The sequence below is a fragment of the Lissotriton helveticus genome, chromosome 11 (genome assembly GCF_964261635.1).
Source record: "Lissotriton helveticus chromosome 11, aLisHel1.1, whole genome shotgun sequence".
Taxonomy (NCBI): Eukaryota; Metazoa; Chordata; class Amphibia; order Caudata; family Salamandridae; genus Lissotriton; species Lissotriton helveticus.
In genome coordinates, this window is record NC_136072.1 from 534,164,220 (window position 1) to 534,191,409 (window position 27,190).

At 43.2% G+C, this 27,190-nt stretch overlaps 1 protein-coding gene across 1 annotated transcript in view; it reads right to left on the minus strand.

The window, feature by feature from the left end:
- IKBKB (inhibitor of nuclear factor kappa B kinase subunit beta) overlaps positions 1 to 27,190 on the minus strand; it is a 543,710-nt gene that overhangs the window by 82,474 nt on the left and 434,046 nt on the right. Inside the window, exon 20 of the mRNA XM_078666224.1 lies at positions 4,315 to 4,445. Coding sequence (XP_078522350.1) covers positions 4,315 to 4,445 — 131 coding nt within the window. The remainder of the gene's footprint in view (positions 1 to 4,314; positions 4,446 to 27,190) is intronic.

Consider the following 27,190-nt stretch of genomic DNA (forward strand, 5'->3'; position numbering starts at 1 on the left):
GCATATTAGTCCCCCTTTTCAAGAAGGGAGACCGTGACGCTCCACATAACTATCGACAAATTGCCCTTCTGGATGCCATAGGTAAAGTCTTCGCCAAATGCCTTCTGAATCTGATCAATGATTGGGTGGTTAAGGGTGAAATTCTACCCTTCGAACAGACTGGGTTTAGGCAAAGGCATGGAGCCATGGATAATCTAACGGCATTGCAAATTATAACTGAAAAATACATTAAGGTCCGAGGAGGGAGAGTCTATGCAGCCTTTATAGACTTCTCCACAGCATTTGATAAAGTAGACCGTCCTTTGCTGTGGAGGAAACTATCGGACCTTGGCATGCCGAACACCCTTCTGGAGCTAGTTCGGGCTCTTCACTCTGATACTTGGTGTAGAGTCTTGATGGGAGGGGAAAGAGGTCTATCCCAAGCTATTACTACGGCAAACAGTTTAAAACAAGGTTGTTTACTGGCCCCTTTATTATTTTCCTTATACATATTCAACCTCCCCTATGCCCTGTCTTTATGTGAAAGTATCACCCCTTTATTGGGGGGTAAATCGATTATCTGTATGCTTTATGCAGACGATATATTAATACTGGACCTTACACCAAGGGGATTAAATAATCGTCTGCAGGCATTACATGAATACGCAGAGGCCCACCACTTAAAGATAAATGTGTCAAAAAGTAAAGTAATGTGCATGTCGGGAAGGAAAAAGCTGAAATATGGGAGTTTTGCCTGGTCTGTAGGTGGACAAAAATTGGAAGTGGTAAAATCTTATGTCTTCCTAGGAAAAACAATATGTGGAAATTTAAGTGATAAGGCTCACATAGCAAATAATACCCGGAAAGCAATGGCACAAGGCAAAAGTTTAATCTCTCTCTATAGATCTACAGGCAGAAGACATTTTGCCTTTCTACTAGAGGTTTTTCGTGCTAAAATCCCAGCTTACTTACTGTATGGCATCGAACTACTTGAGCTAGGAAAATGTTTTTTTTAAATACAACAGAAGGTAAAATCTTGCGGTATTTAACCTCAGTTAATTCTGCCTGTTCCGTGGCCGCCCTCAGGCTGTAATTTGGTCTGCGTAGTAGTTGGGTTCAGGGCCTTGCAGGGATAGTGTGATGGGTTTCAAGCCTCGCAAAGGGAGAACCTGGTACATTAAGATCTCTTATTCAGAAAGAATTATTAGGAACTCTAAAAGAGCATTCTTTAATTGTAAAAAATTTTAGAACTGCGGTTGACCTGCTTCAATTAGATGAATCTGTACTTTTTACTCTATGTCCATATCAGCTAAAGTCCACTTTGAAACTGGCTTCCTGGAAATTAAGCTTCATTATGGATAGGGAAGCTCGTATTTCAAAGAAAGGTGTTGCTCTGGCCATCGACTCTTGTCTGATAAGAAAAGTACAACCTTATACTACTTGGAATCTCCCCCATGGAGTACGCCTTTTTTGGCTTTTATTGAGGCTGGATCTTCTTCCTCTGAATAATGTATTGTCCATATGGTATGGTTCTTCTGCTGTGTGTAATCTTTGCAATAATTCAATTCAGGATGTTACTCATGTGCTTTTTGTCTGCCCGGCTCTACTTTTACATCGGCGTAAGTGGATGAGACCAATTTGCCTACAATTAACTATTTTGTCTGCCACCGCATTTATAGACGCCATTTATAATCCACCAAATGAAATGTTCTGCCACAGAATTTTTAACTTTTTAAAAATCTTTTTAGATCTATATTAAAAAATTATTTTTACGGATGATAACGATCCTTTTAGAGATTCTACTTGAAGTTCCTAAAATGTTATCTTTGTATCCTATACTCGATTGTATGAAAATGTATATTTTATCTCTGTTCTTCTTTTATGTGGATCTCATCTGAGTTCCAAAATCATAAATAAAATAATTGAATTGACACAAACTTGGAGGGACAATAGGCTTATGGCACAGTTCACGAAAGGATGTTAATGAGAGGGTTATGGGAGTTGTAGGCACAAGGATGACGGCAGTGTACATCATAGGCTAATTAGGAGGGGCGGTATGTATTTCTTTTGCATTTAAAAAGGGAGGAGGTGAAAGGGAGCGCATTATCATTTTTTTTGCGCTAGGAGAGTGGATGAAGGGACGGAGAATCGGACCACCGAAGATTAAGGTAGAATGCAATGTTGATGAGGCTGTGTCTAAGTGGATGGGTAAGGTGTTAGTTCGGATGGATTGAAAGGGCTTTGGAGGTGGGAGGTAAGACTTTTTCAAAAAATGTGTTAGGATGGAATCATGGAGTTTGAAAAAGGTTAGGGAAGGTTGAACGAGCAGGGATGTGAATTAGGGAATCATTGGAGTATAGGCACCTTTTTAAATAGAATATTATGGGAGTTGTAGGCAGGAAGAAGGGTGGGTTTGCATATTTGGGGAGGGGTTAGTAGAGAGTGTTGAAGTGAGGGCAAAAGCAAGAAAAGTGGGAAGGAGCCGATGCCGTCAGTGGTTGAAAATACTGGAGCATGTTGACGTTCTTGGGAGAGTGGACTGATTTCACTGGGGACTAATTTGTGAGGGTCATTAACAGTTTATGGGAAGTGAAGAGAGCAGAGACTATGTAATTCGAAGGAAGCCTGTTTGGTTACCGGGTAATGTGCAATCACACATCTAGAGGGATAACGTTGATTATGGGGTAGCATTTAAAACCAGAGAAAGGGCTGGGAGTAACATTGTTGCTTGTAAATATTACGTTTTGGACACACAACCTAAATGTCGATGTTGTTTTATTTTTAGTGAAACCCCTGACGGACGGCAAAAAATATGCCCGAAATGCATTGGGAAGAACTGTTATTACTAAGGATGATTTGCGTATAAATTCTTGCTTCAGAAAAAGGCCTGGATAGGCATATCTGATGTATTAGATGTTAAAAATATGCTTGGTCCCTCATGTGACATGATGAACTGATATCAGCAAAATTGATAAAGACGTTGGAATACAAGGAATAATCCAGTACTAAATGTGGATAAATGTGTTGAATCTTTTGTCAGAAGTCACCGATTCAGCCGTGCGTCCGGCAACAGAGTGAGATTCCACTCCAGATTTGGTTGGACAACCCCAGACAAAACATGCATACCCGATGTGGATCTGTCACAGACATTGGCTTGCAACCGTCCCAACCGTGCTTAAAACCGGTAGTTTTAGAGGGAGACATCCCTTGCACACTATATAACTTTGATCAAGGTAAAGTATCTTTGAGAGACAAAAGGTAGCTACGGATCCACATCTGGTGGTGCGGAAAGAAAGGAACTGACATCAGCGTGTGGGAGTGGTGCCTATTTAGGCTCAGCACATCATTACCGGTGTGCAATGGTGTTGGTGCGGAGTCACATGGTGCCACCTAGACGGCACACAGAAGTACTGCTGAAAACTTTCTGGATCCATTCTTATGTATGAGGAATATTCAAAATGTGAGGAATCTGTGGATTGAAGTATCTATCAGAAAAGTAGATCACCTTCTTAGGTTGTTAGTATTTGCATAGCCTGTCATTAGTATGCCCTTATAGTGCTGCTGGATGTCCAGGGGTCACACAGCACACAATCCCAGGATTTTCATTTAAGATCAAAGTTCAGGCTATAATGATATGATCTGGTCCATCTCTGGCTGGGGCAGTGTCAAGTTCAGTGAGCTGTGGATGTCTGAAGTCTGCTGCAGGGCATATACCAGCTGCTTATGCGTCTCTTAGGAGGTAACATGCCCTATGCCAATGATTGGAGATAGTCTACACCTGATGTTGCTGGCTTTCTGGAAGTTCGTTTATGAAGTGTCTTTGTTGCAAGTTTTGTTATGAGTTATTACATAGCCCACTGTGGCTTTTTAGAGCTGTGCTTGATGTAAAAGGGATGCTCTATCTAACATGTATTGTTGGGGGGTGTTTTTTTCTGGTGGGGAATGTTTGGATTTATCCTACTGGGTTTCTTCTATACTGAGAACCATGCCAAAATAGAAACCTAGTGTTATAAGTGGTTGCAGTGAGAGAGCATAATCGTGGTAGGTTAGACCCATAACATATGTAGTAAGATACCTACACAAGATTTTGAAGTTTCCTGCTCTCCATTTACACCAAATTATTTTAATTACTTGATAAATTTTGTGTGTGTCTTTGTCAAGCCCTATAAAATAGTACATCTTCTTTACCAATGCCGTTACATGGAACTGCAAAAAGTCCAATCAGACCTCTTTCTGATCTTTGTTCTCCTGGTGGATCCCTCTTGTAGCACAACATAGGAAATCATTAGTTACACCTTTAATGAACAGATAGAACCCCCCCTACAGCCATCTCACCTTTTCTTCAAGGAGTCTGCAACCAAGCTGGATGGATGCACAGGTGGCTGAGACAAGAGCTGGCTAGGGATGGCCAGACGTGACGTTCCCATGCTGTCTGGACTGCCACTCACAGGTCCACGCACTTTGCTCTGTTGAATGAAGAAACTCACGTTACTGAGTTCTGAAAACTCAAAGTGGTCACACAGAGTCCTTCAGAAAACATATATACAAATCTAGATATAATAAGATTATAGTTAAGAATGCAAATCTTTCAAATAAAAAATGTAATCAAACCACAGGATGAAGTTGGCATGCAGGACAATGTGTCTCGGCAAGATATCACAAGACTAAGACTGTTACAGATATTAGACCTGTATGGACAGGCCTCTAGATTACTAGTTAACTGGACCAGCCCCCTCCTGATCCCCTGCTGACTGGGTATGCCTGGCAGACTCAGATGTCTGTCCATAAGTTCTTTTTCCAATACCTGGGCATGCATGTCTCTGCTTCTGGACCGCTCCTGGTCTCTCAATCCTACACCTCTGGTCTCTCGGATGACGAGAGGTCTCAAGAAGTGGGTGCAGCTGTTCCTTAGCATCCTAGGAAGGTCAGCACTCTAACAGTCCGCGATTTCTGTACATCCTCTGAACAACTGTCTCCATGCAATACCACAGCAGTGGTTTTCTGAAGTCCAGACTGGAGTGCGTTCCCTCCTCTGGGCCAACTGAGTCCCACGCACTGCCTTCGGCAACTGTGTCCATCCACATTTGAAGGGGGCCTTGCTGCAGTGAATGTGTGATTGTATTATAGGGCCTCTCAATTAGTGGTTGATGCCATCATGGGGATGGAATACCTGGCGCCTGTTCCTCACTTTTTTTATGGAGCTCTGGAGATAGTCTTTACTGTTTGGAGGTCAGAGCTGCACTGGATTGTGTAGGACAGACAGATTACTAGAGAGCTCACTCTGGAGAGGCTGTTGGTGGGGCACGTTGCACAATTAGAGGGGTTTGTAAAAAGAGATCTCATCGGTATCTCTGAATTGGAGTATGTATTGCAGGGATCACACATGTAGTTCTTTCAGGAGCAGAAGGCAGAGTTTGATTTTCATCATTCTCAATTTTATAGGTTCTTACACTTTGTCATGCCTTGTTATCTTCCGGGGAGTCCCTCCGGGAGACTTCAGAGTTAAACCCACTGGAGGCCAAATTACTTAAAGGATCCCTGGAGAAGGGAGGCATTACCCACATCTACAAATCTTTAGTCATCAACTCATCGAACTTTGATTACTCCTACAAAAGCCAAATGGGAGTCATGGTTGGACCTCCTAGAAGATGGTGAGTGGAGGGATGCCCTCATGATGCCAATAGAATTGGCAATCTGCTCAATGCTCCACTTGATTCAACTGAGCGCTCTTCCCCTGCTTGTTTCCGACATGATGAGGAGAGCGCATACTTATTCAATGCAGTCTGGTTATGTCCATTGATTGCAAACTAGTGGGCTGCCTTCTTTCCCTCCCTCTCTCATATTCTGGAGAAACCCACTGACTGGCCACTGTGTATTGCAATTCTTGATCAACTGGAAGATCTGGAGGGGGAGCAGTCCTTAGTTGGGTTACGGACATTGATCGTCAAAAAGGACATTGCCCAGCCTTGGAACTCCGTTAACTTGCATTCGCTAAGGGCCTTGTGCACGGTGATGGACTGGTGTGCGAAACTGGAGGAACCCATCTATGCTAAATGAGGATGTCCCCACAAACATAAGAAAATCTGTGGCAAGTGGTGGAGCTATTGTGGGGAGAAAGGATTTTATGTTGACATATAATGTAGGTTTCTCACTGGAGCTATATTTTACTGCTTGTGCTGTGAGGTTTGCTGTTTTGATTTATAAAATTAGTAGCAATTCATTTATTAAAAAAGATGTAGCTTGCATGGGAAATGAGCACATTTCTTATGAGTCATAGTACCACATCTATGACAAACCAAGAGCCAGCCTATTTAGGCTCTTTCTCTCAAAAACAAAAAAATGGAGCAGCAGGAAAGATGCATCTCTCTAAACAAGCAAAGTGGAAAGTATCTGCTACAACATAAGGGAAAGTATTTTTCTGAGCAATATATGAAGCGAGAAGACCTACATAGGAGAGGGAATAGTCTCTCACACAATAACAGAATGACACCCCTTCTTCAGTCTGTGGCAATGAGGAAGAAAATGGTATTGACCTGTAATTTGTGTGTATTGAGCACATTATAGATATACCTGCTTTGAATAGTTCATACAGTAATATACATACGGTTAGAGAGTGGAAGAGTGGTTTACCGCTCCTTGAAATATTTTCAGAAGATAAATGCTAATTACCAGTATGCTATTAATAAACAGTGGTCCAAGACCTATCTACTTCATCATCTAAATTAATCAGTCAGCATTCATTAGTTAGACATATTTTGGAGCATGTACAAATCAATCTGCTCTATCCAATATATGCACATATTCATAAAGAAACATAAGAAGGCAACAGCACCAATATGGGACCCAGAGCAATTTCAATCCATTATTTCTAGGTCAACCAAACCACACATTTCCAGGCTTTTGTTCAGTAGGAATCATATTGGTTGCCCCAAAGAAAGCGTGCAAAAATAGAAAAGAGGTGCAGTAAAGCGTGTTCAGTGGTTAGAAAGAAAGGGGAAATTCATAGAGTAGTGACATAAAATATTCACAACAGCTATACAACTCAGAACGGATCCACAATCATCCGTCCTGTACAACCTGGCCACTGGAAAATTGAATGAACCAAAACTTTTTCATACATTTTTACAAGAACAAATATGTAACATTAATATTGCACATCAATATGAAAAGCAAGATGGTCCAGGTTTTTATATACAGAGCGTCGACGTTTCGACTCGTCTTAGGGCCTATCGGTCATTTATGCCTGGGCCATGCGAGTCTTCATCAGGACAATAAAAACAGGGCAACCATGGGGTATTGATGACCCTACAGAGGAGGAAAATAAATATTTAGGCTGTTGCCGGGGCATATATATCTTAAATTAATGCCCCTAGTATATCTAAGTTGCTTACCCTCAAGGGTGTAAAGGTGGTGATAATTCCCACGTTCAATTGAATAGATTTCAATCCTATAAAACAATAGAGTCGTGTCAAAATCAAATAGAGATTTTCTCATGCTGTCAGTTATTAACAGCGGGGGCCAAAAATAATTACCTTAGGCTCAAGGAGAAGTTGAGGCGTCAATGTCCTGCTACTCGAAAAATTATTCTGCAAAATAATTAATGGCATATGTCAAGATGTACACCTCCCTATTGATGTTCATATAAGGGGCAGGGGGTGCTGTTGATTTTGGAAAGAAGGAATGTTACCTGTATCAACAATCCAGAGCTAAATGAGTAGCAATCCTCTTCTTTACTAATAGTAGCCCAACCTGCTAGGTGCTCGTGAGTCCTTTCCTAAAAGTCAGGCAGCTGAAATATATCCAAACCAGAAGGGATATTCAAAACTCTGGCATCATACTAAAGCAGCCAATCAAGAAATGAATTCACCCAAAACAGAACGCTCACCGTTACGTCTGTTCACAATCTACCCACTATATTCCAGCATCGGCATGTGTCAGGAAGGAATGGATGCAAAAAACGCCGACCTAAATTAGTAGAAATCAGGGAAGGACTACATGTGTGTCCTGTCCTGCCAAAAATTCGGCAAGAGATCGTATAATCTTATAACTACCACCCTATTTGATGGCACGCTTGTGTACATAAATCATTCTATCCACAATAATGAATTTCGGCAACTTTAATACATTTATAGACAATCCCAATATCGGCGGCCATCTTAGATTGGGGTGGATTGCCTATACTGAATGTATTTTTAGGTGGTCCCGGTTCAACAAACTGCGCAGATCCCTAATGGCGCCCCAAATATCACTGCCACTACATTATAAGCGCACTCTTTTGTGTGAATAATTTATGCACACTTCAAAAACAATTGTGATGTGTTCATGATCGTCGGCCATCATAGATTAAGGCAGGATTGCCTTTACCGAACTTGGCAGTGGTTTACAGCTTAGACGGACTGCACAGATCTCCCGTGGCGCATATAATGTCACTACCACTACATTATAAGCGCGCTCATGTGTGTGAACAATCTATACACACTTCGAAAATAATTATGATGTATTGGAGATGGTCCTCATAGGGTCGGCCATCTTGGGTCAGGACAACATAGATCACTCCGAATGTCTTAGTCATACTATTGCATCCAAAGGATTAACAACACGATTGTCATATTATGCCAATGATATCGACATTAATCAAAATCAATTATTATAAATCTGCAGCTGTATATTCCGGCTGTAATTTACATAAAACCGGTTCAAGCAAAAATATATAATCCCATTGCAGGCATCCTCATGGTTGTTGCCCACTTAAATTGAGGCAACACAAATCATCCCTAAAATGTATCATAAGTGACCCATTTTGACACCAATCAACAAGGCCAAAAATGGCCCAGGGCAATTATTGCACACAGTTAGCGATAAAAATCGCTCACCCTAGCTAAGAACAATCATTAAAAACATGTTTGGTTGTCAGCCTCAGGGCGAATGTATCACTCATTACATGAACAGGGACTTCAGTGAGTAGGATACAATCATTAAAGTGAGGCATTAAGTGTTTCTAACACCCTGTTAAGGCCGGTAACATATATACATATATACATCCAACATTTCTTAACCAACATATAACAAAACAATACTAAACATGATTACATAAAAAACATGTCATATTAAATTGCAATAAGTCATGTGATGAACTTGTAGATCAAAGAACAAAAACGTTGTTACATGTAGGCTTCTAGTATAAACAAATTGGATTCAGTAGGACAATTAGGAGTATGTATCAACTGCTCCCCAACGTTACACTATACTCACAGGAGTGCCACCTGTCTGTTAATTTCTTCCAACTCATTCAACCCTTTATTCACTGTGTCTAAGATGTATATACATTTACATTCCCTTCTACCCAAGGTACTACTGAGGTCACCCCCTCTTGGATTAGCTTTCACCTTTTCAATTATCCACCACCTTAAACTGTTGGGCTCATGTTCAAAAGTGATGAAATGCTCCACTAATGGCGCTCCCACAGTTTTGCAGCGTATGCGGCTAATATGTTGTAAAATCCGACATTTAGCTTTCTGGATTGTCTGGCCCACATACATCAAACCACAGGGGCATAAGATGGCATAAATCACCCCTGTGGTATTGCAATTACTGTGTTCTTTCAACATATGTACCTGATTGTTATAGGTAAATGTGGTGCATTCTATGGTGAGAGAACATGCTTTGCATGAACCACATTTAGTGTGGCCTGTCACTGGGGGGAGACCCCATAGTGTTGTTTGGTTTACAGTAACAACTGTCGGCAAAAGAGATTTTATCAGATGGTCCTTAATATTCCTGCCCTTTCGGAATGCATGTAAAGGAGGTGGTAATCCTCCTACTTCCTCTTTTACCAGATGCCAATGGCGATTTATTGCTCTCTTAATCGCATTACTCTTAGTGTTAAAGGTGGTTACACACACCAATCTTTCTTCACTGTTACCTTTTTCTTACACATTCAAGAGGTGTTCACGGTGGTTGTGCCAAGCACGTTTGCGTGCCTTTTTTAGTAAGCGCATTGGGTACCCACGTTCACTCAACCTTGCAATGAGAAGTGAAGATTCATCAAAAAAGTCCTCTTTCTTAGTGCAGTTCCGGCACAACCTCAGGAATTACCCAAAAGGCAAATTATCCCTGAGGTTACGGGGATGATGGCTTGTGTATCTAAGAAGTGTATTTCGTTCACTACTTTTTCTATATAAGCTTGTGTACAAACAACCCGAGTCAGCCTTTATTTGTATGTCCAAAAAATTAATTGAGACATTATCAGACTCCAATGTGAATTGAATATCCTCCAAGCGCGAATTCAACCAATCATGGAATTGCAACAACATTTCTTTATTCCCTTCCCAAATCAGTAGGACATCATCGATGTACCTAGCCCACAGAGGACTTTTTTGATGAATCTTCACTTCTCATTGCAAGGTTGAGTGAACGTGGGTACCCAATGCGCTTACTAAAAAAGGCACGCAAACGTGCTTGGCACAACCACCGTGAACACCTCTTGAATGTGCAAGAAAAAGGTAACAGTGAAGAAAGATTGGTGTGTGTAACCACCTTTAACACTAAGAGTAATGCGATTAAGAGAGCAATAAATCGCCATTGGCATCTGGTAAAAGAGGAAGTAGGAGGATTACCGCCTCCTTTACATGCATTCCGGAAGGGCAGGAATATTAAGGACCATCTGATAAAATCTCTTTTGCCGACAGTTGATACTGTAAACCAAACAACACTATGGGTCTCCCTCCAGTGATAGGCCACACTAAATAGGGTTCATGCAAAGCATGTTCTCTCACCATAGAATGCACCACATTTACCTATAACACTCAGGTACATGTGTTGAAAGAACACAGTAATTGCAAGACCACATGGGTGATTTATGCTATCTTATGCCCCTGTGGTTTGATGTATGTGGGCCAGACAATCCAGAAAGCTAAATGTCGAATTTTACAACATATGAGCCGCATACGCTGCAAAACTGTGGGAGCGCCGTTAGTGGAGCATTTCATCACTTTTGAACATGAGCCCAACAGTTTAAGGTGGTGGATAATTGAAAAGGTGAAAGCTAATTCAAGAGGGGGTGACCTCAGTAGTACCTTGGGTAGAAGGGAATGTAAATGGATATACATCTAAGACACAGTGAATAAAGGGTTGAATGAGTTAGAAGAAATTAACAGACAGGTGGCACTCCTGTGAGTATAGTGTTACGTTGGGGAGCAGTTGATACATACTCTTAATTGTCCTACTGAATCCAATTTGTTTATACTAGAAGCCTACATGTAACAACGTTTTTGTTCTTTGATCTACAAGTTCATCACATGACTTATTGCAATTTAATATGACATGTTTTTATGTAATCATGTTTAGTATTTTTTTGTTATATGTTGGTTAAGAAAAGTTGGATGTATATATGTATATATGTTACCGGCCTTAACAGGGTGTTAGAAACACTTAATGCCTCACTTTAATGATTGTATCCTACTCACTGAAGCCCCTGTTCATGTAATGAGTGATACATTCGCCCTGAGGCTGACAACCAAACATGTTTTTAATGATTGTTCTTAGCTAGGGTGCGCGATTTTTATCGCTAACTGTGTGCAATAATTGCCCTGGGCCATTTTTGGCCTTGTTGATTGGTGTCAAAATGGGTCACTTATGATAAATTTTGGGGATGATTTGTGTTGCCTCAATTTAAGTGGGCAACAACCATGAGGATGCCTGCAATGGGATTATATATTTTTGCTTTATCCGGTTTTATGTAAATTACAGCCGGAATATACAGCTGCAGATGTATAATAATTGATTTTGATCAATGTCGACATCATTGGCATAATATGACAATCATGTTGTTTATCGTTTGGATGCAATAGTATGACTAAGACATTCGGAGTGATCTATGTTGTCCTGACCCAAGATGGCCGACCCTATGAGGACCATCTCTAATACATCATAATTATTTTTGAAGTGTGTATAGATTGTTCACACACATGAGCGCGCTTATAATGTAGTGGTAGTGACATTATATGCGCCACGGGAGATCTGTGCAGTCCGTCTAAGCTGTAAACCACTGCCAAGTTCGGTAAAGGCAATCCTGCCTTCATCTATGATGGCCGACGATCATGAACACATCACAATTGTTTTTGAAGTGTGCATAAATTATTCACACATATGAGTGCGCTTATAATGTAGTGGCAGTGATATTTGGGGCGCCATTAGAGATCTGTGCAGTTTGTTGAACCGGGAACCACCTAAAAATACATTCAGTATAGGCAATCCACCCCAATCTAAGATGGCCGCCGATATTGGGATTGTCTATAAATGTATTAAAGTTGGCGAAATTCATTATTGTGGATAAAATGATTTATGTACACAAGCGTGCCATCAAATAGGGTGGTAGTTATAAGATTATATGATCTCTTGCCGAATATTTGGCAGGACAGGACACACGTGTAGTCCTTCCCTGATTTCTACTAATTTAGGTCGGCGTTTTTTGCATCCATTCCTTCCTGACACATGCCGATGCTGGAGTATAGTGGGAAGATTGTGAACAGACGTAACGGTGAGCGTTCTGTTTTGGGTGAATTAATTTCTTGACTGGCTGCTTTTGTATGATGCAAAAACAACAATTGATGGACAGAATGCAGAACAATGTCATACATTCACCACAGTACAGAGATCTGGGCCTAAATCCATCGTTTTTTTGCACTCCACACCACCCCAGGTCAGACATGGCCATATGCAAATCAGCCTTGACCCTGTGCCTCATGGGAACAGTCCAGCCCGAACTGCCAAGCCATGTCTTTCCTGGACCGGAATCAAGCATCCAAGGACCGGTTTCTGGCTATCAGCCTTCATCAGCCTGGATAGCTTGACTCCAGTGGTGTGGAGAGCATGGGACTCACGTCTGAGCATACCCATCCCACTCGGGGTGACAAATGACTGGGGGTGAGTGTTTGTATTGTCAATGCTCCGTCCATTACCACCTTTGGCTTTTCTTTGTTCGCCCTAAGTTGGCAGGGTTTGCTCAGACGTGAGTCCCTTGCTCACTTTGCCACTGGAGTCAAGCAAGCCCGGCTGAAGACGGCTGTAATGCCAGAAACTGGTCCTGGGAAGCTTGATTCCGGTCCAGGGAAGACATTGCTTGGCAGTTCGGGCAGGACTGTTCCCATGAGGCACAGGGTCAGACTCATTTGCATATGGCCATGTCTGAACTGGGGTGGCGGAGTGAGCTAAAGAACGGTGATGGATTAAACCCAGATCAGTTGAATGGGGGTGAGTGTTTGTATTGTCAACGCTCCGTCCATTACCACCTTTGTTTTTTTTTTGTTCGCCCTAAGTTGGCAAGGTATGCTCAGACGGGAGTCCCTTGCTCACTTTGCCACTGGAGTCAAGCAAGCCCGGCTGAAGACGGCTGTAATGCCAGAAACCGGTCCTGGGAAGCTTGATTCCGGTCCAGGGAAGACATGGCTTGGCAGTTCGGGCTGGACTGTTCCCATGAGGCACAGGGTCAGACTGATTTGCATATGGCCATGTCGGAACTGGGGTGGCGGAGTGAGCTAAAGAACGGTGATGGATTAAACCCATATCAGTTGACTGGGGGTGAGTGTTTGTATTGTCAACGCTCCGTCCATTACCACCTTTGGTTTTTCTTTGTTCGCCCTAAGTTGGCAGGGTATGCTCAGACGTGAGTCCCTTGCTCACTTTGCCACTGGAGTCAAGCAAGCCCGGCTGAAGACGGCTGTAATGCCAGAAACCGGTCCTGGGAAGATTGATTCCGGTCCAGAGAAGACATGGCTTGGCAGTTCGGGCTGGACTGTTCCCATGAGGCACAGGGTCAGACTGATTTGCATATGGCCATGTCTGAACTGGGGTGGCGGAGTGAGCTAAAGAACGGTGATGGATTAAACCCAGATCAGTTGACTGGGGGTGAGTGTTTGTATTGTCAACGCTCCGTCCATTACCACCTTTGTTTTTTCTTTGCTTTTGTATGATGCCAGCGTTTTGAATATCCCTTCTGGTTTGGATATATTTCAGCTGCCTGACTCTTAGGAAAGGACTCACGAGCACCTAGCAGGATGGGCTACTATTAGTAAAGAAGAGGATTGCTGCTCATTTAGCTCTGGATTGTTGATACAGGTAACATTCCTTCGCTCCAAAATCAACAGCACCCCCTGCCCCTTATATGGACATCAATAGGGAGGTGTAGATCTTGACATATGCCATTAATTATTTTGCAGAATAATTGTCGAGTAGCAGGACATTAACGCCTCCACTTCTCCTTGAGCCTAAGGTAATTATTTTGGCCCCCGCTGTTAATAACTGACAGCATGAGAAAATCTCTATTTGATTTTGACACAACTCCATTGTTTATTGTTTTATAGGATTGAAATCTATTCAATTGAACGTGGGAATTATCACCACCTTTACACCCTTGAGGGTAAGCAACTTAGATATACTAGGGGCATTAATTTAAGATATACATGCCCCGGCAACAGCCTAAATATTTATTTTCCTCTTCTGTAGGGTCATCAATACCCCATGGTTGCCCTGTTTTTATTGTCCTGATGAAGACTCGCATGGCCCAGGCATAAATGACTGATAGGCCCTAAGACGAGTCGAAACGTCGACGTTCTGTATATAAAAACCTGGACCATCTTGCTTTTCATACTGATGTGCAATATTAATGTTACATATTTGTTCTTGTAAAAATTTATGAAAAAGTTTTGGTTCATTAAATTTTCCAGTGGCCAGGTTGTACAGGACGGATGATTGTGGATCCGTTCTGACTTGTATAGCTGTTGTGAATATTTTATGTCACTACTCTATGAATTCCCCTTTTCTTTCTAACCACTGAACACGCTTTACTGCACCTCTTTTCTATTTTTGCACGCTTTGTTTGGGGCAACCAATATGATTCGTACTGAACAAAAGCCCGGAAATGTGTGGCTTGGTTGACCTAGAAATAATGGATTAAAATTGCTCTTGGTCCCATATTGGTGCTGTTGCCTTCTTATGTTTCTTTATGAATATGTGCATATATTGGATAGAGCAGATTGATTTGTACATGCTCCAAAATATGTCTAACTAATGAATGCTGACTGATTAATTTAGTTGATTAAGTAGATAGGTCTTAGACCACTGTTTATTAATATCATATGATACCCTGGTCCAGTACTTTTGGGTTACCCCATTATATTAATGGTTACTTACCAGTATGCATCTGTTCTTGGCATGTGGAGCTGCAGAGTACTACACTTTGCATTAGATCGCCACCTGGTGTTGGGCTCGGATGATTGCATGTTGCTGTCGCCTTGGAAGAAGTCTTTTGTAGTCACGAGATAGGCGACTCCTCCCTTGGACGATAATGCGCATGGTCATCGGTTCCATCCTTAGATTGTTTTTCGCCATGATGGGAAATGATGGAGTTAGTAGAAGTAAAGAAAGGATGTCCATGCATGTGCATATAATTAAGATAAAACTGGAACAGATTCAGGTCCCGGGGAGGCGGGAGGGCGTGTAGTATTCTGCAGCTCTACATGCCAAGAACAGATGTATGCTGGTAAGTAGCATTTTCCGTTCGAGGCATATGAGCTGCAGATTCTACACTTTGCATCGATTGTGCAGCAGTGTCTCCCCTAGCAGTGGTCACCTGTATCAGTTGCAGTAGTTTGAAAAAGTTTTAAGGACAGCTTGGCCTACTGCAGCTTGCTGCTTGGCTTGTTATGTTATGTTAGGGGCTTTTATATAGCGCTCGAATCACCCGGGGGCATCTCAGCGCTTCACCGAGCAAATACAGCGAGAACAGGTAGGTGGAACCACGAATAGATAGTGGGGTTATAACAGGAATGTTTTCATGTGTTTCCTGAAGACCAGGTAGGAAGTACATTTCCGCAAGGTTAAAGGAAGCTGAATTCAGTATTTTGGGGCAACGTAGGAGAATACTCTACCCCCGGTACGTACAAGACGAATACGTGGGATCTTCAGTAGAGCTAAAGAATTGGACCTAAGGTTGCAACCCGAGGTCTGTTTGACAAGCATCTTTTGAAGGTACTGGGGGCCCTTGCTTCCAAGGCTTTGAACGTCAAACAGCAGATCTTAAAGAAGGATTTTTTTTATTGGCAGCCAGTGTAGTTCCTTCAATAGGGGAAGTGATCGGGAGCCAGGAGGACGATTTAGTGTCATCCTGGCAGCAGTGTTCTGAATAACTTGTAATCTGGTTAATAGTGTCTCACACACTTCCGCCAGTAAGGCATTTCCGTAATCAAGACGGCTGATTACCAGTGCCTGGACCACGGTTCTGCGATGGTTCTCTGGCAGAAAATGTATTATTCTGCGCAGGAGGCGTAAGCCGTAGTAACAGGAGCTCACTGTAGCTGAAATGTGATCCTTCATAGTAAGAGCTTGGTCAAAATTTAGGACCAAGTTTTTTACTGATGATGCTGGAACAGGAGGCCGTCCCAAAAGGTCCGGCCACCAGTCATCTGTCCAGAAGGATGATGCTTTGCCCATAAGCATCAGCTCAGTTTTTTCGGGGTTAAGCTGGAGGCGATTTTCCGTCATCCATTTTGAGATGGCCAGCATGCCCTCTGAGAAAACGCAATTTCTCCTCTTCAAGATTCAAACCTATTGGGAATATAAGCTGAGTGTCGTCAGCATACGAAATAATTTCGAACCCAAGTGGTTCAACAATAGAGGCCAAAGGGGCCATATAAATATTGAAGAGTGTAGGGCTAAGACATGAGCCATGGGGCACCCCTTTGTCTAACCGATATTTTTTTGACAAGTAGGGACCAAGCATGATGGTTTGCCATCGATCTATCAGAAAATCATTAAGCCATTTTAAGGCCAGTCCTCGTATGCCACAGGCATGTAATCTCTCCACTAGCATTCCATGGCAAATGGTATTCGAATGCTGCACATCAACACAGTGTTTAGTGAAGGTGTGTGTTGTAGACCATGTTGCTGCCTTGCAGATGTCTTCTAAGGGGATGTTTCCTAAGAAAACCATAGAGGCTCTTAGTTTGCGTGTGGAGTGCGCTCTAGGAGGAACAGTTAACGTTTTGCCTTTCGATAGCATATTTGTATACATTTTACAATCCACCTTGCAATTCCAGCTTTAGAGATGGGGTTGCCTTTATGTGGTGGAGAGAAAGATATAAGGAATATGCTACTTACCAGTATGCATCTGTTCTTGGCATGTAGGGCTGCTGACATTCATATCTGTGCATAGATCGCCGCCTAGTGTTGGGTCCGGATGATTGCACATTGTTGTCCTGGAAGAGTCTTCGAAGTATCACGAGATAGGTGGCTCCTCCCCTGGACTACAGTGCGCATGGGCATCCTCTCCATCCTCAGATTGTTTTTCTCCATTGTGGCAGAGATGGAGTATGGTACAGTAAGAGATGTCCATGCAGGAAAGTAAGAATGAATGCTACAGCTGCGACAGGCACCGGGGAGGAGGGTGGGCGATATGAATGTCAGCAGCCCTACATGCCAAGAACAGATGCATACTGGTAAGTAGCATATTCCGTTCGAGGCATGTGGGCTGATGAATTCATATCTGTGCATAGAATGTATAGCAGTCTCTCCCTTAGCGGTGGCTACCTGTGCCAGCTGCAGCAGTCTGAAAAAGAGTTTTTAGAACAGCCTGACCTACAGCAGCTTGCTGTTTTGAATGTACATCTACACAATAGTGTTTTGTGAAGGTATGTATGGTAGACCAAGTGGCTGCTCTACATATTTCCTCCAGAGGAATGTTTCCTAGGAAAGCCATGGATGCCCCTAGTTTGCGTGTAGAATGCGCTCTTGGGGGAACTGTTAAAGTGCGTTTTGCTTTTAAATAACATATTTGAATACACTTAACTATCCATTTGGCTAACCCTGACTTGGAAATGGGGTTGCCTTTGTGTTGTGGTGAAAAGGCAACAAATAACTGTTTAGTTTTCCTAAAATCCTTAGTCCTATCAATGTAGTATAGAAGTGCTGTTTTGACATCTAGTGTGTGTAGAGCCCTTTCAGGTACTGACTGTGGATTTGGAAAGAACACTGGCAGTTCTATTGTCTGATTGATATGAAATTGGGATACTACCTTGGACATAAATTTAGGGTTTGTTCTAAGAACTACCCTATTTGCATGCAGTTGGATGAATGGCTCTTGAATAGTTAGGGCTTGCAGCTCGCTAACTCTTCTAAGCGATGTAATTGCTACAAGGAAAGCCACCTTCCAACTCAGAAATTGCAATTCACATGAGTGCAATGGTTCAAAAGGTGGTCCCATTAGTCTGGTTAAAACGATGTTTAGGTTCCAGACAGATGAAGGTGGGTGTTTTAGAGGAATAATTTGTTTGAGTCCCTCCATGAAGGCTTTAATTGCAGGTACTCTAAACAGCGGAAGATGCTGCCTGTTTTGAAGATAAGCTGCTAAATGTATCCTTATGGATGAGTAAGCTAGATTGCAACGATGTAGGTGCAAAAGATAGCAAATTATATTTTGCGTTGAAGCATCTAGTGGGTTAATGTCATTGTTATTACAGTAAATGACAAAACGCTTCCACTTTCAGCGTAACAAGCTCTGGTAGTAGGTTTTCTTGCCTCTTTGATAATGGTCATACAGTCAGGAGGCAAGTTTAAGTGCCCAAACTCTAAGACTTCAGGAGCCAGATTGCAAGGTTCAGTTGTTACGGATCTGGGTGCTGTATGTCTCCATAGCTCTGAGTGAGAGGAGTGGGTGTTAGCCGCAGTCTTTGATGAGGCATGACGGAAAGTTCTAGGAAAGTTGTGTACCATGGTTGCCTCGCCCATGTTGGAGCAACCAGGATTAGTGTCAGTGAATGCTGGCGTAGTTTGCGTGCCACTAGCGGTATTAACGGTGCTGGGGGAAAAGCGTATGCAATTTTGCCTGACCAGTTCATCCATATCGCATTGCCCTGCGACTGCGGATGTGGGAACCTGGCGGCAAAGTACTGGCATTTTGCGTTTTCTTTTGTGGCGAACAGGTCTATCTCTGGTTGTCCCCACAGCTGGAAGTATGGTTGGAGCACTGTGGGATGAATCTCCCACTCGTGCATCTGTTGGCTGTGTCTGCTGAGCAGATCCGCTATTTGGTTGTCCTTGCCTGAGAGGTGTTCCGCCATGAGAATAATGTTTCTCTGAATGGCCCACTTCCACATGCTTTGGGCTAGATGTGATAGCTGTGGAGAGTGTGTTCCTCCCTGTTTTTGTATGTAGTACATTGCTGTCATGTTGTCCGTCCGGATCAACACAGTTTTGTTGCATAAGTGTACTTTGAACGCCTTCATTGACAGAAAAATCGCCATCTCTCTATCAAGTTGATGTGCATTTTCTTTTGTTGTGTTGTCCATTGTCCCTGCACTGTGTACTGAAGGACATGGGCTCCCCATCCTATCAGGGATGCGTCCGTTGTCAACACTATTTATGGTACAGGCTCTTGGAACAGTCGTCCCTTGCAAAGGTTTTGTGGATTCCACCAATGAAGAGTTGTATGCACGACTGGTTCCCAACACTAGGTCTTTTAGTTGTCCTTGAGCCTGGTTCCACTGTCGTGCTAAGCACTCTTGTAGCGGACGCATGTGTAGTCTTGCGTGAGGGACTACGAAGATGCACGAAGCCATCATGCCTATGAGTTGCATAAACACTCGGGCAGAGAGCGAGTGTTGGGGCTTGAACTTTTGGATTAGCAACTGCATACTGTTTATCCTTGCTGTGTTCGGGTATGCTGTCGCTGCTAGAGTATCTATTGTTGCTCCCAGGTACTGCTGTACATGGGACGGCTGAAGGTGAGATTTTGGGTAGTTTAACGTGAAGCCGATACTGTGTAGGAGGTGATTTGTTCTTGACATGTGGCTGGCACACTGCCAGACTGACTTTGCTTGTATCAGCCAGTCGTCCAGGTACGGATAGACATGAATATGTTGTCTTCTTAAATGTGCAGCCACCGTCGCTAGGCAATTTGTGAACACCCTTGGAGCTGTTGTTACACCAAATGGAAGGACTTTGAATTGGTAATGTTGATTTAGGAACGTGAACCTGAGATATTTCCTGTGAGCAGGATGTATCGGGATATGGAAATATGCGTCTTTGAGGTCCAAGGTTGCGAGGAAGTCTCCTTGCTGCAACAGTGGTAACACTCGTTGTAGAGTGAGCACATGAAAATGCTCTGATAAGATGTATTGATTTAGGGGCATGAGGTCTAATATTGGTCTGAGAGACCCGTCCTTTTTGGGGATGAGGAAGTATAGTGAATATACCCCTGTACCTTGATGTTCTAATGGTACTAGTTCTATGGCCCCTTTTTGCAGCATGCTGATGACTTCTTGCTGCAATAAGTTGAGGTGTTCTACAGACATAGGACGGTGTTTTGGTGGTATGTTGGGTGGTGTGGAGGTTAGCTCTAGGCAATAGCCATCCCGGATAATTTGCCTTACCCACTTGTCTGTAGTGATGTTTTGCCAGACTGGTAGGAACTGCTGTAATCGTCCCCCGACCGGTGTTATATGGTCTGGGGTAGCGCTAAGAAGTCACTGTTTTGTGTTGGTAGAGGATCTGGTGGTATTATTCCCTCGTCCTCTGCCCTTGTTGTTATTGCCACGGTATCCACCTCTATTGTTTTTATTGTAGGTGGTTTGTGTATTACCCTTGTAGTTTGTGGTCTGCTGTGATGAGTTGCCTCTTGCAGCACCCCTTTAGTTTGAGCGACGAAAGGAGCCTCTATGTTGTTGTGATTGTAGGGCTCCCATAGACTTAGCCGTCTCAGTGTCTTTTTTCATTTTGTCCAGGATTGTATCTACCGCTGGACCAAATAAATAGTCAGGATTGACTGGCTGGTTTAATAAAGTGGACTGGACTTCATTTTTAAAACCAGAAATGCGTAGCCACGCATGTCTCCTGATCATAACACTGGTGTTAATAGACCTGGCCGCTGTGTCTGCCACATCTAAGGCACATTTAATTGAGGCGTTAGTGATTAGCTTTCCCTCTTGTACTAGTTGTTCAGCCTGTTCTTTGTAAGGTTCAGGTAAATGCTGGAGAAGTGTTTCTAAGGTGTCATAGTGTGCCCTGTCATACCTAGCTAACAGGGCTTGCATGTTAGATATTCTCCATATGTTAGCTGCTTGTGCGGCTACCCTTTTCCCTGATGCCTCAAAGATATTTGATTCCTTGTCAGGTGGTGGAGCTTCTCCAGTTGTTTGAGAGTTTGCACGTTTACGTGCATTGGATACCACCAAAGAATCCATAGGCAGTTGTCCCTTAATATATGTAGGGTCTAGTGGCTCTGGCCTGTATTTCCTCTCTATTCTTGGGTTAATGACCCGTGCCCTAGTTGTATCCTTAAATATGTCTCCTGCATATTTAAGTACCCCTTTTAACATAGGTAGTGTCTTAACAGTTCTTTCTGATGTGGCAAAAGTGTCAAAGAGGAAATCTTCCTCCACAGGGTCTGCATGCATGTCCACATTGTGATGGAGGGCTGCCCTTTCGATTAGTGAATTAAAAGCAGCGGTGTCCTCTGTAGGAGAAGGCCTAGCAGGGTATTCAGATGTATCAGGAATGGGTTGAGAGTCGCCAGGATGTACTGGGTCAACCCATGGTTGAGTTTGACTGTCTTGGTCAAGGTCTACTGGGTAATTGTATTCCTGATTATATTCCTCGTCCACCTCTTCATCTGAGTGTGTGGGTGTATAAGAGTATTGGTTAGGCCTAGTTGGCTGAATAGGCTCAAATAGAATAGGTGAAGTAGAACAGTCCCTTTTCTTTTTGAGTGGTATAGTGTAAGTCTCTTTCTCAGTCTCTGGACTTATTTTTCTTTTGTAGAGAGTGTGTTTCCCAGAATTAGGGTCAATGTAAAGTTTTGATTGTTCCTCTGATGCAGGGTCTGGATATAAGACCTCCTGTTCAGCAGTTCTGGGTGTTTTTGCCAATGTCTTTTGTTTTGTTTGTTTCGGTTCGATTCCGCTTTTTGGGTCGACCACCTTTGTTTTTGAGGAAGGTGGTAGACCAAATTTAATTGGTCCGAGGTCCCTCTGTGGTACAACCGTTTGTTTCGGTAGTGCCTGCTTCTTCGGAGCCGAAGTTTTTCCCGATGCGATCGTTTTTGTCGAGTCCACTGTGGATTTGTGACCTGACTCTATTTCGGAACCTGTGGTTTCGGATCGACGCTCTTTGCTTTTGGCTCCATGGCCTTCTTCGGGTCGATTTTCTTCGGCTCGATTGCTTTTTGTTGCGGAGCCATTGGTTTGTCGGCTTTCTGTTTGGGTTCTACAACCTTTTTCGGATCGAGTCCCTTTTTTGTGTTTGCGGCTGTCGACGCCGATTTTGTCGCTTCGACGACCTTTTGTTTTGGGTTAGATATAGGGGCGCTGGCCCTCGGCTCGACGACCCCTATGTTCGACTCCGATGGATCGACATAGTTTGGCCCAAAGACCGTATTGTCGATGGGTTTCTTCGGTCTCGACTCCGATGGATCGACGTAGTGTGGTCCGAAGACCGTGTAGTCGACTAGTTTCGGTTTTGGTTCCACAACTTTCGGTTTCGAGGTTACCAATTTCGGAGTGCGTTGATCCGACGGCTCTTTTGTAATATTCTTAGCCGAGCTGTATTGCGGGGCTATAGAATGTCTTTCGAGATCTTGGCTAAGGCCTTGTGGCGATGCCTCGACCTGAGCCTGTGGAACCATGGAGGTATAGGTATGGGGCGTCGTACTCACGGTTGGCCCCGTGTCGTCACTGGAGTCGTCCTCTACGGCTCCGATCCCTTGTTCGTCGTTCTCTACCTCGACGATGTCTTCTTCGTCGTCAATATAGTAGTTGGAGTCATGCTCCGAGTCTTGATCCGACTGTTGTTCATATTCTTCTGCTTCGACGAGATCCACTTCATCGTCGAAGATATTGTCCGGCTCTGGCGCTGGTTTCTGCATGATTAGTCTAGCGGCCCTTCGAGTCCGAAGTGTCTTTTTGGAACGAAATTGGGCACAGGCTAGGCAGTCGGATTCATTATGTTCAGGAGATAAACACTTGTTACATACAGGGTGTTTATCGATATGTAGGTATTTTGAGTTACAAAGAGGGCATCTTTTAAATGGGCTCCGTTCCATCGACGACTGGTCGCGTTGCGCCGATAAGGCCCGCGGCCCGATTTGACATCCCAAGTTGAATAAAGTTGGTAAAGAAGCTGTCGGCACCGATTGCAAACAATACTGACGATACCGAAGGCCTTTTGGCCTTTAGAAAGTGTAGTTTAGATTCCGAACTTCGAGTAAAGGAAAGTACATCCGAACCCAATGGCGGAAAAAAACAATCTGAGAATGGAGAGGATGCCCATGCGCTCTGTAGTCCAGGGGAGGAGCCACCTATCTCGTTATACTTCGAAGACTCTAACAGGAAAACAATGTGCAATCATCCGGACCCAACACTAGGCGGCGATCTATGCACAGATATGAATTCAGCAGCCCACATGCCTCGAACACAATTGTTTTGTTTTACTAACAGATTTGGTCCTATCTATAAAGTAGAGAAGAGCTCTTTTAACGTCTAGTGTGTGAAGAGCTCTTTCTGCTACAGAGTCAGGGTTTTTAAAAAACACAGGTAACTCTACAGATTGGTTTAAATGAAAAGGAGTAATAACTTTTGGAAGGAATTTAGTGTTTGTTCTTAGAACCACCTTGTTACGGTGTAATTGTAAGAATGGTTCTTGTATAGTGAAAGCCTGTATCTCACTTACTCTCCTAGATGAAGTAATAGCAATAAGGAAAGCTGTTTTCCATGTGAGGAATTGCAGTTCACATTTGTGTAGAGGATCAAAAGGTGGTCCCATGAGCCTTGTAAGAACAACGTTTAGGTTCCACACTGGAGAGGGTGGTAACCTGAGGGGAATGATTCTTTTAATCCTTCCATAAATGCTTTAATAGCAGGCACTCTAAAAAGAGACAGATGTTGTCTATTTTGTAAATATGCAGCAATTGCTGCAAGATGTAGGCGTATAGATGAATATGCTAAGTTACATCTTTGTAAATGTAGAAGGTAGCAAAAGATATTTTGGATAGAAGCATCCAGGGGATCAATTTGGTTAGTGTTGCAATAAATGGCAAATCTCTTCCATTTAGCAGCATAGCAAGCTCTAGTAGTAGGTCTTCTGGCCTCTTTAATGATGTTCATACAGTCTGGTGGTAGGTTAAGATAACCAAACTCTAAGACTTCAGGAGCCAGATCGCCAGATTCAGTTGATTTGGGTCCGGATGTCTGATGTCTCCATGGTTCTGTGTTATCAGGGATGGTGTCAAACGTAGCTTTTGGAGTGTAACTATAAAGAGTTCTAGAAGTGTGGTGAACCACGGTTGGCGTGCCCATGTGGGAGCTACCAGGATTAATTTGAGAGACTGTTGTCTGAGCTTGCGTACTACTAGTGGTATTAGTGGTAGTGGCGGAAAAGCGTACGCAAATCTGCCTGACCAGTTCATCCATATCGCATTGCCCTTGGACAGCGGGTGTGGAAACCTGGCGGTGAAGGTTGGGCATTTTGCGTTTTCGTGTGTGGTGAACAGATCTATGTCTGGATGACCCCACTTGTGAAAGAATGGTTGCAGAACTTGCGGATGTAGTTCCCATTCGTGAATTTGTTGTGTCTGCCGACTCAACAGATCTGCTATCTGATTGTGAACTCCTGGAAGGTGCTCTGCTAGCAGATATATGTTTTGTGGAATGGCCTATCTCCAAATGTTCTGTGCAAGCTGGGACAGATGTAGAGAGTGTGCCCCCCCCCCCGGTTTTTATATATAATACATAGCTGTCATGTTGTCCGTCCGGGTTAATACAGCTTTGTTTTGTACTTGTACTTGGAATGTTTTGAGTGCTAAGAATATTGCTAGCAGCTCTAGATGGTTGATATGGAACAGTCTTTGTTGAATGGTCCATTGCCCTTGAGTTGTATGATGTAGCAGATGGGCTCCCCATCCTGTGAGAGATGCGTCTGCTGTTAGTACTATTTGTGGAATAGGTTCGAGGAACGGCTGCCCTTTTGTCAAGTTTTAGGTGTTCCACCACTGCAGAGAGCGATGTGTGCGGCTGTCTACCAACACCAGGTCTGTTAGTTGCTTTTGAGCTTGATTCCACTGTTGTGCTAGACATTCCTGTAACGGATGCATCTGCAGTCTTGCATATGGTACAATGAAGATGCAAGATGCCATCATGCCTATTAGTCTCATGAACACTCTGGCTTGGAGAGAGTGTTGATGTTGGAAGTTTGTGACTAAGGCTTGAATGCTCTGTTTCCTTGCTGGACTGGGATACTCTAGAGCTGTAGACGTGTTTATTGTAGCCCCTAAATATTGGTGTACATGAGAGGGCTGTAGGTGCGACTTGGTGTAGTTGATTGTGAACCCTAAGTCGTGCAATGTTTGAATTGTCTGATGTGTGTGTTGGACACACTGATTGAATGACTTGGCTTTTATGAGCCAATCGTCTAGATAAGGGAAGACATGTATTTGTTGTCTTCTGAGATGTGCTGCTACTACTGCTAGACACTTCGTGAATACTCTTGGTGCAGTTGTGACTCCAAATGGAAGGACCTTGAATTGATAATGCTGTCCTTCCAGTACAAACCTTCGATACCTCCTGTGAGGAGGATGTATAGGAATGTGGAAGTAGGCGTCCTTTAGATCTAGTGTTGTAAGCAAATCGCCCTGTTGCAGCAGAGGGAGCACTTGTTGTAAAGTGATCATATGAAAATTATCTGATTGTATATAATGATTGAGGGGCCTGAGGTCGAGAATTGGCCTTAGTGTCCCGTCCTTTTTGGGTATTAGAAAATACAGCGAGTAAACCCCTGTTCCTTGATGTTGTAAAGGAACTATTTCTATTGCGTCCTTTTGAAGAAGTGATAAGACTTCTTGTTTGAGCAGAGTAAGGTCTTCTGGAGACATTGGACGCTGCCTGGGTGGTATGTGTGGAGGGGTAGCTGTAAGTTCGAGGCAGTAGCCATACTGGATAATTTTTCTTACCCACTTGTCTGTTGTTTTGGAATTCCAGACCGGTAGGAACTGTGTTAATCTGCCCCCCACAGGAGTGGAATGCGGTTGGGGGAGCAGAGGGAAGTCACTGTTTTGTGGTGGAAGAGGTTCGATTACTGTTGTTACCCCGACCTCTTCCTTTGTTGTTGCCTCTATATCCTCCTCTAAAATATCCTTTGCTAGAGGATGTTTGTGTATTGGCCTTGAAAGAAGCTGTATTGTCTGCTCCAGTTTACTTGGAGCCTCCTCTATAGAAGGAGTGACGAAGAGAGCCTTAGTTTGTGTGGACTGCAAAGCTCCCATAGATTTGGCTGTGTCTGTATCTTTTTTCATTTTCTCAAGTGCTGCGTCTACCTCTGGTCCAAACAATTGATTTTGGTTAAATGGCTGATTTAAGATGGTAGTTTGCACTTCCTGCTTAAATCCTGAAATGCGTAGCCACGCATGACGTCTAAGTAGGACACTAGGGTTTACAGCTCTAGATGCAGTGTCTGCTACATCAAGCGCACACTTGATAGAGGCATTTGAAATTAACTTGCCTTCTTGTATAAGGTCATTTGCCTGCACCTTATATTGGTCAGGTAGATGTTGTAGTAGTTTTTCTAACTAGTCATAATAAGCCCTGTCGTATCTTGCAAGGAGGGCTTGTGTGTTAGCTATACGCCATGTATTGGTAGCTTGTGCAGCTATTCTCTTGCCTGAAGCATCTATTACCTTAGGTTCTTTATCAGGTGGAGGTGCTTCACCTGACGTTTGTGAGTTTGCCCTTTTTCTAGCATTTGAAACAACTAGTAAATCTGAGGGTAGTTGTCCTTTAATATAGGCTGGACCTCCAGGAGCAGGCCTGTATTTTTTCTCAAATCTAGGATTTAGTATCCTAGCACGTACAGGATCTTTAAATACCTCTGGAGCATGTTTGATTACCCCTTTATTCATAGGAAGAATTTGAACAGACCTTTGAGATTGTTCAAATGTATCTAACAAGAAATCTTCCTCTGCCTCATCAGAATGCATAGTGACCCCATGGTAAATGGCGGCTCTGTTTAACAAGTGCCCAAATCTAATATTATCTTCTGGGGGAGAAGGCTTTGATGGATATGACTGTGGGTCAGGAATATCTGGCACATCTTGTGGGTTTGGGTACTCCCAGTCTGGATCATCAATAGTGTATGGGAAAGGCTCATCTGGGTCTACCTCTCCCCCTATGCTATA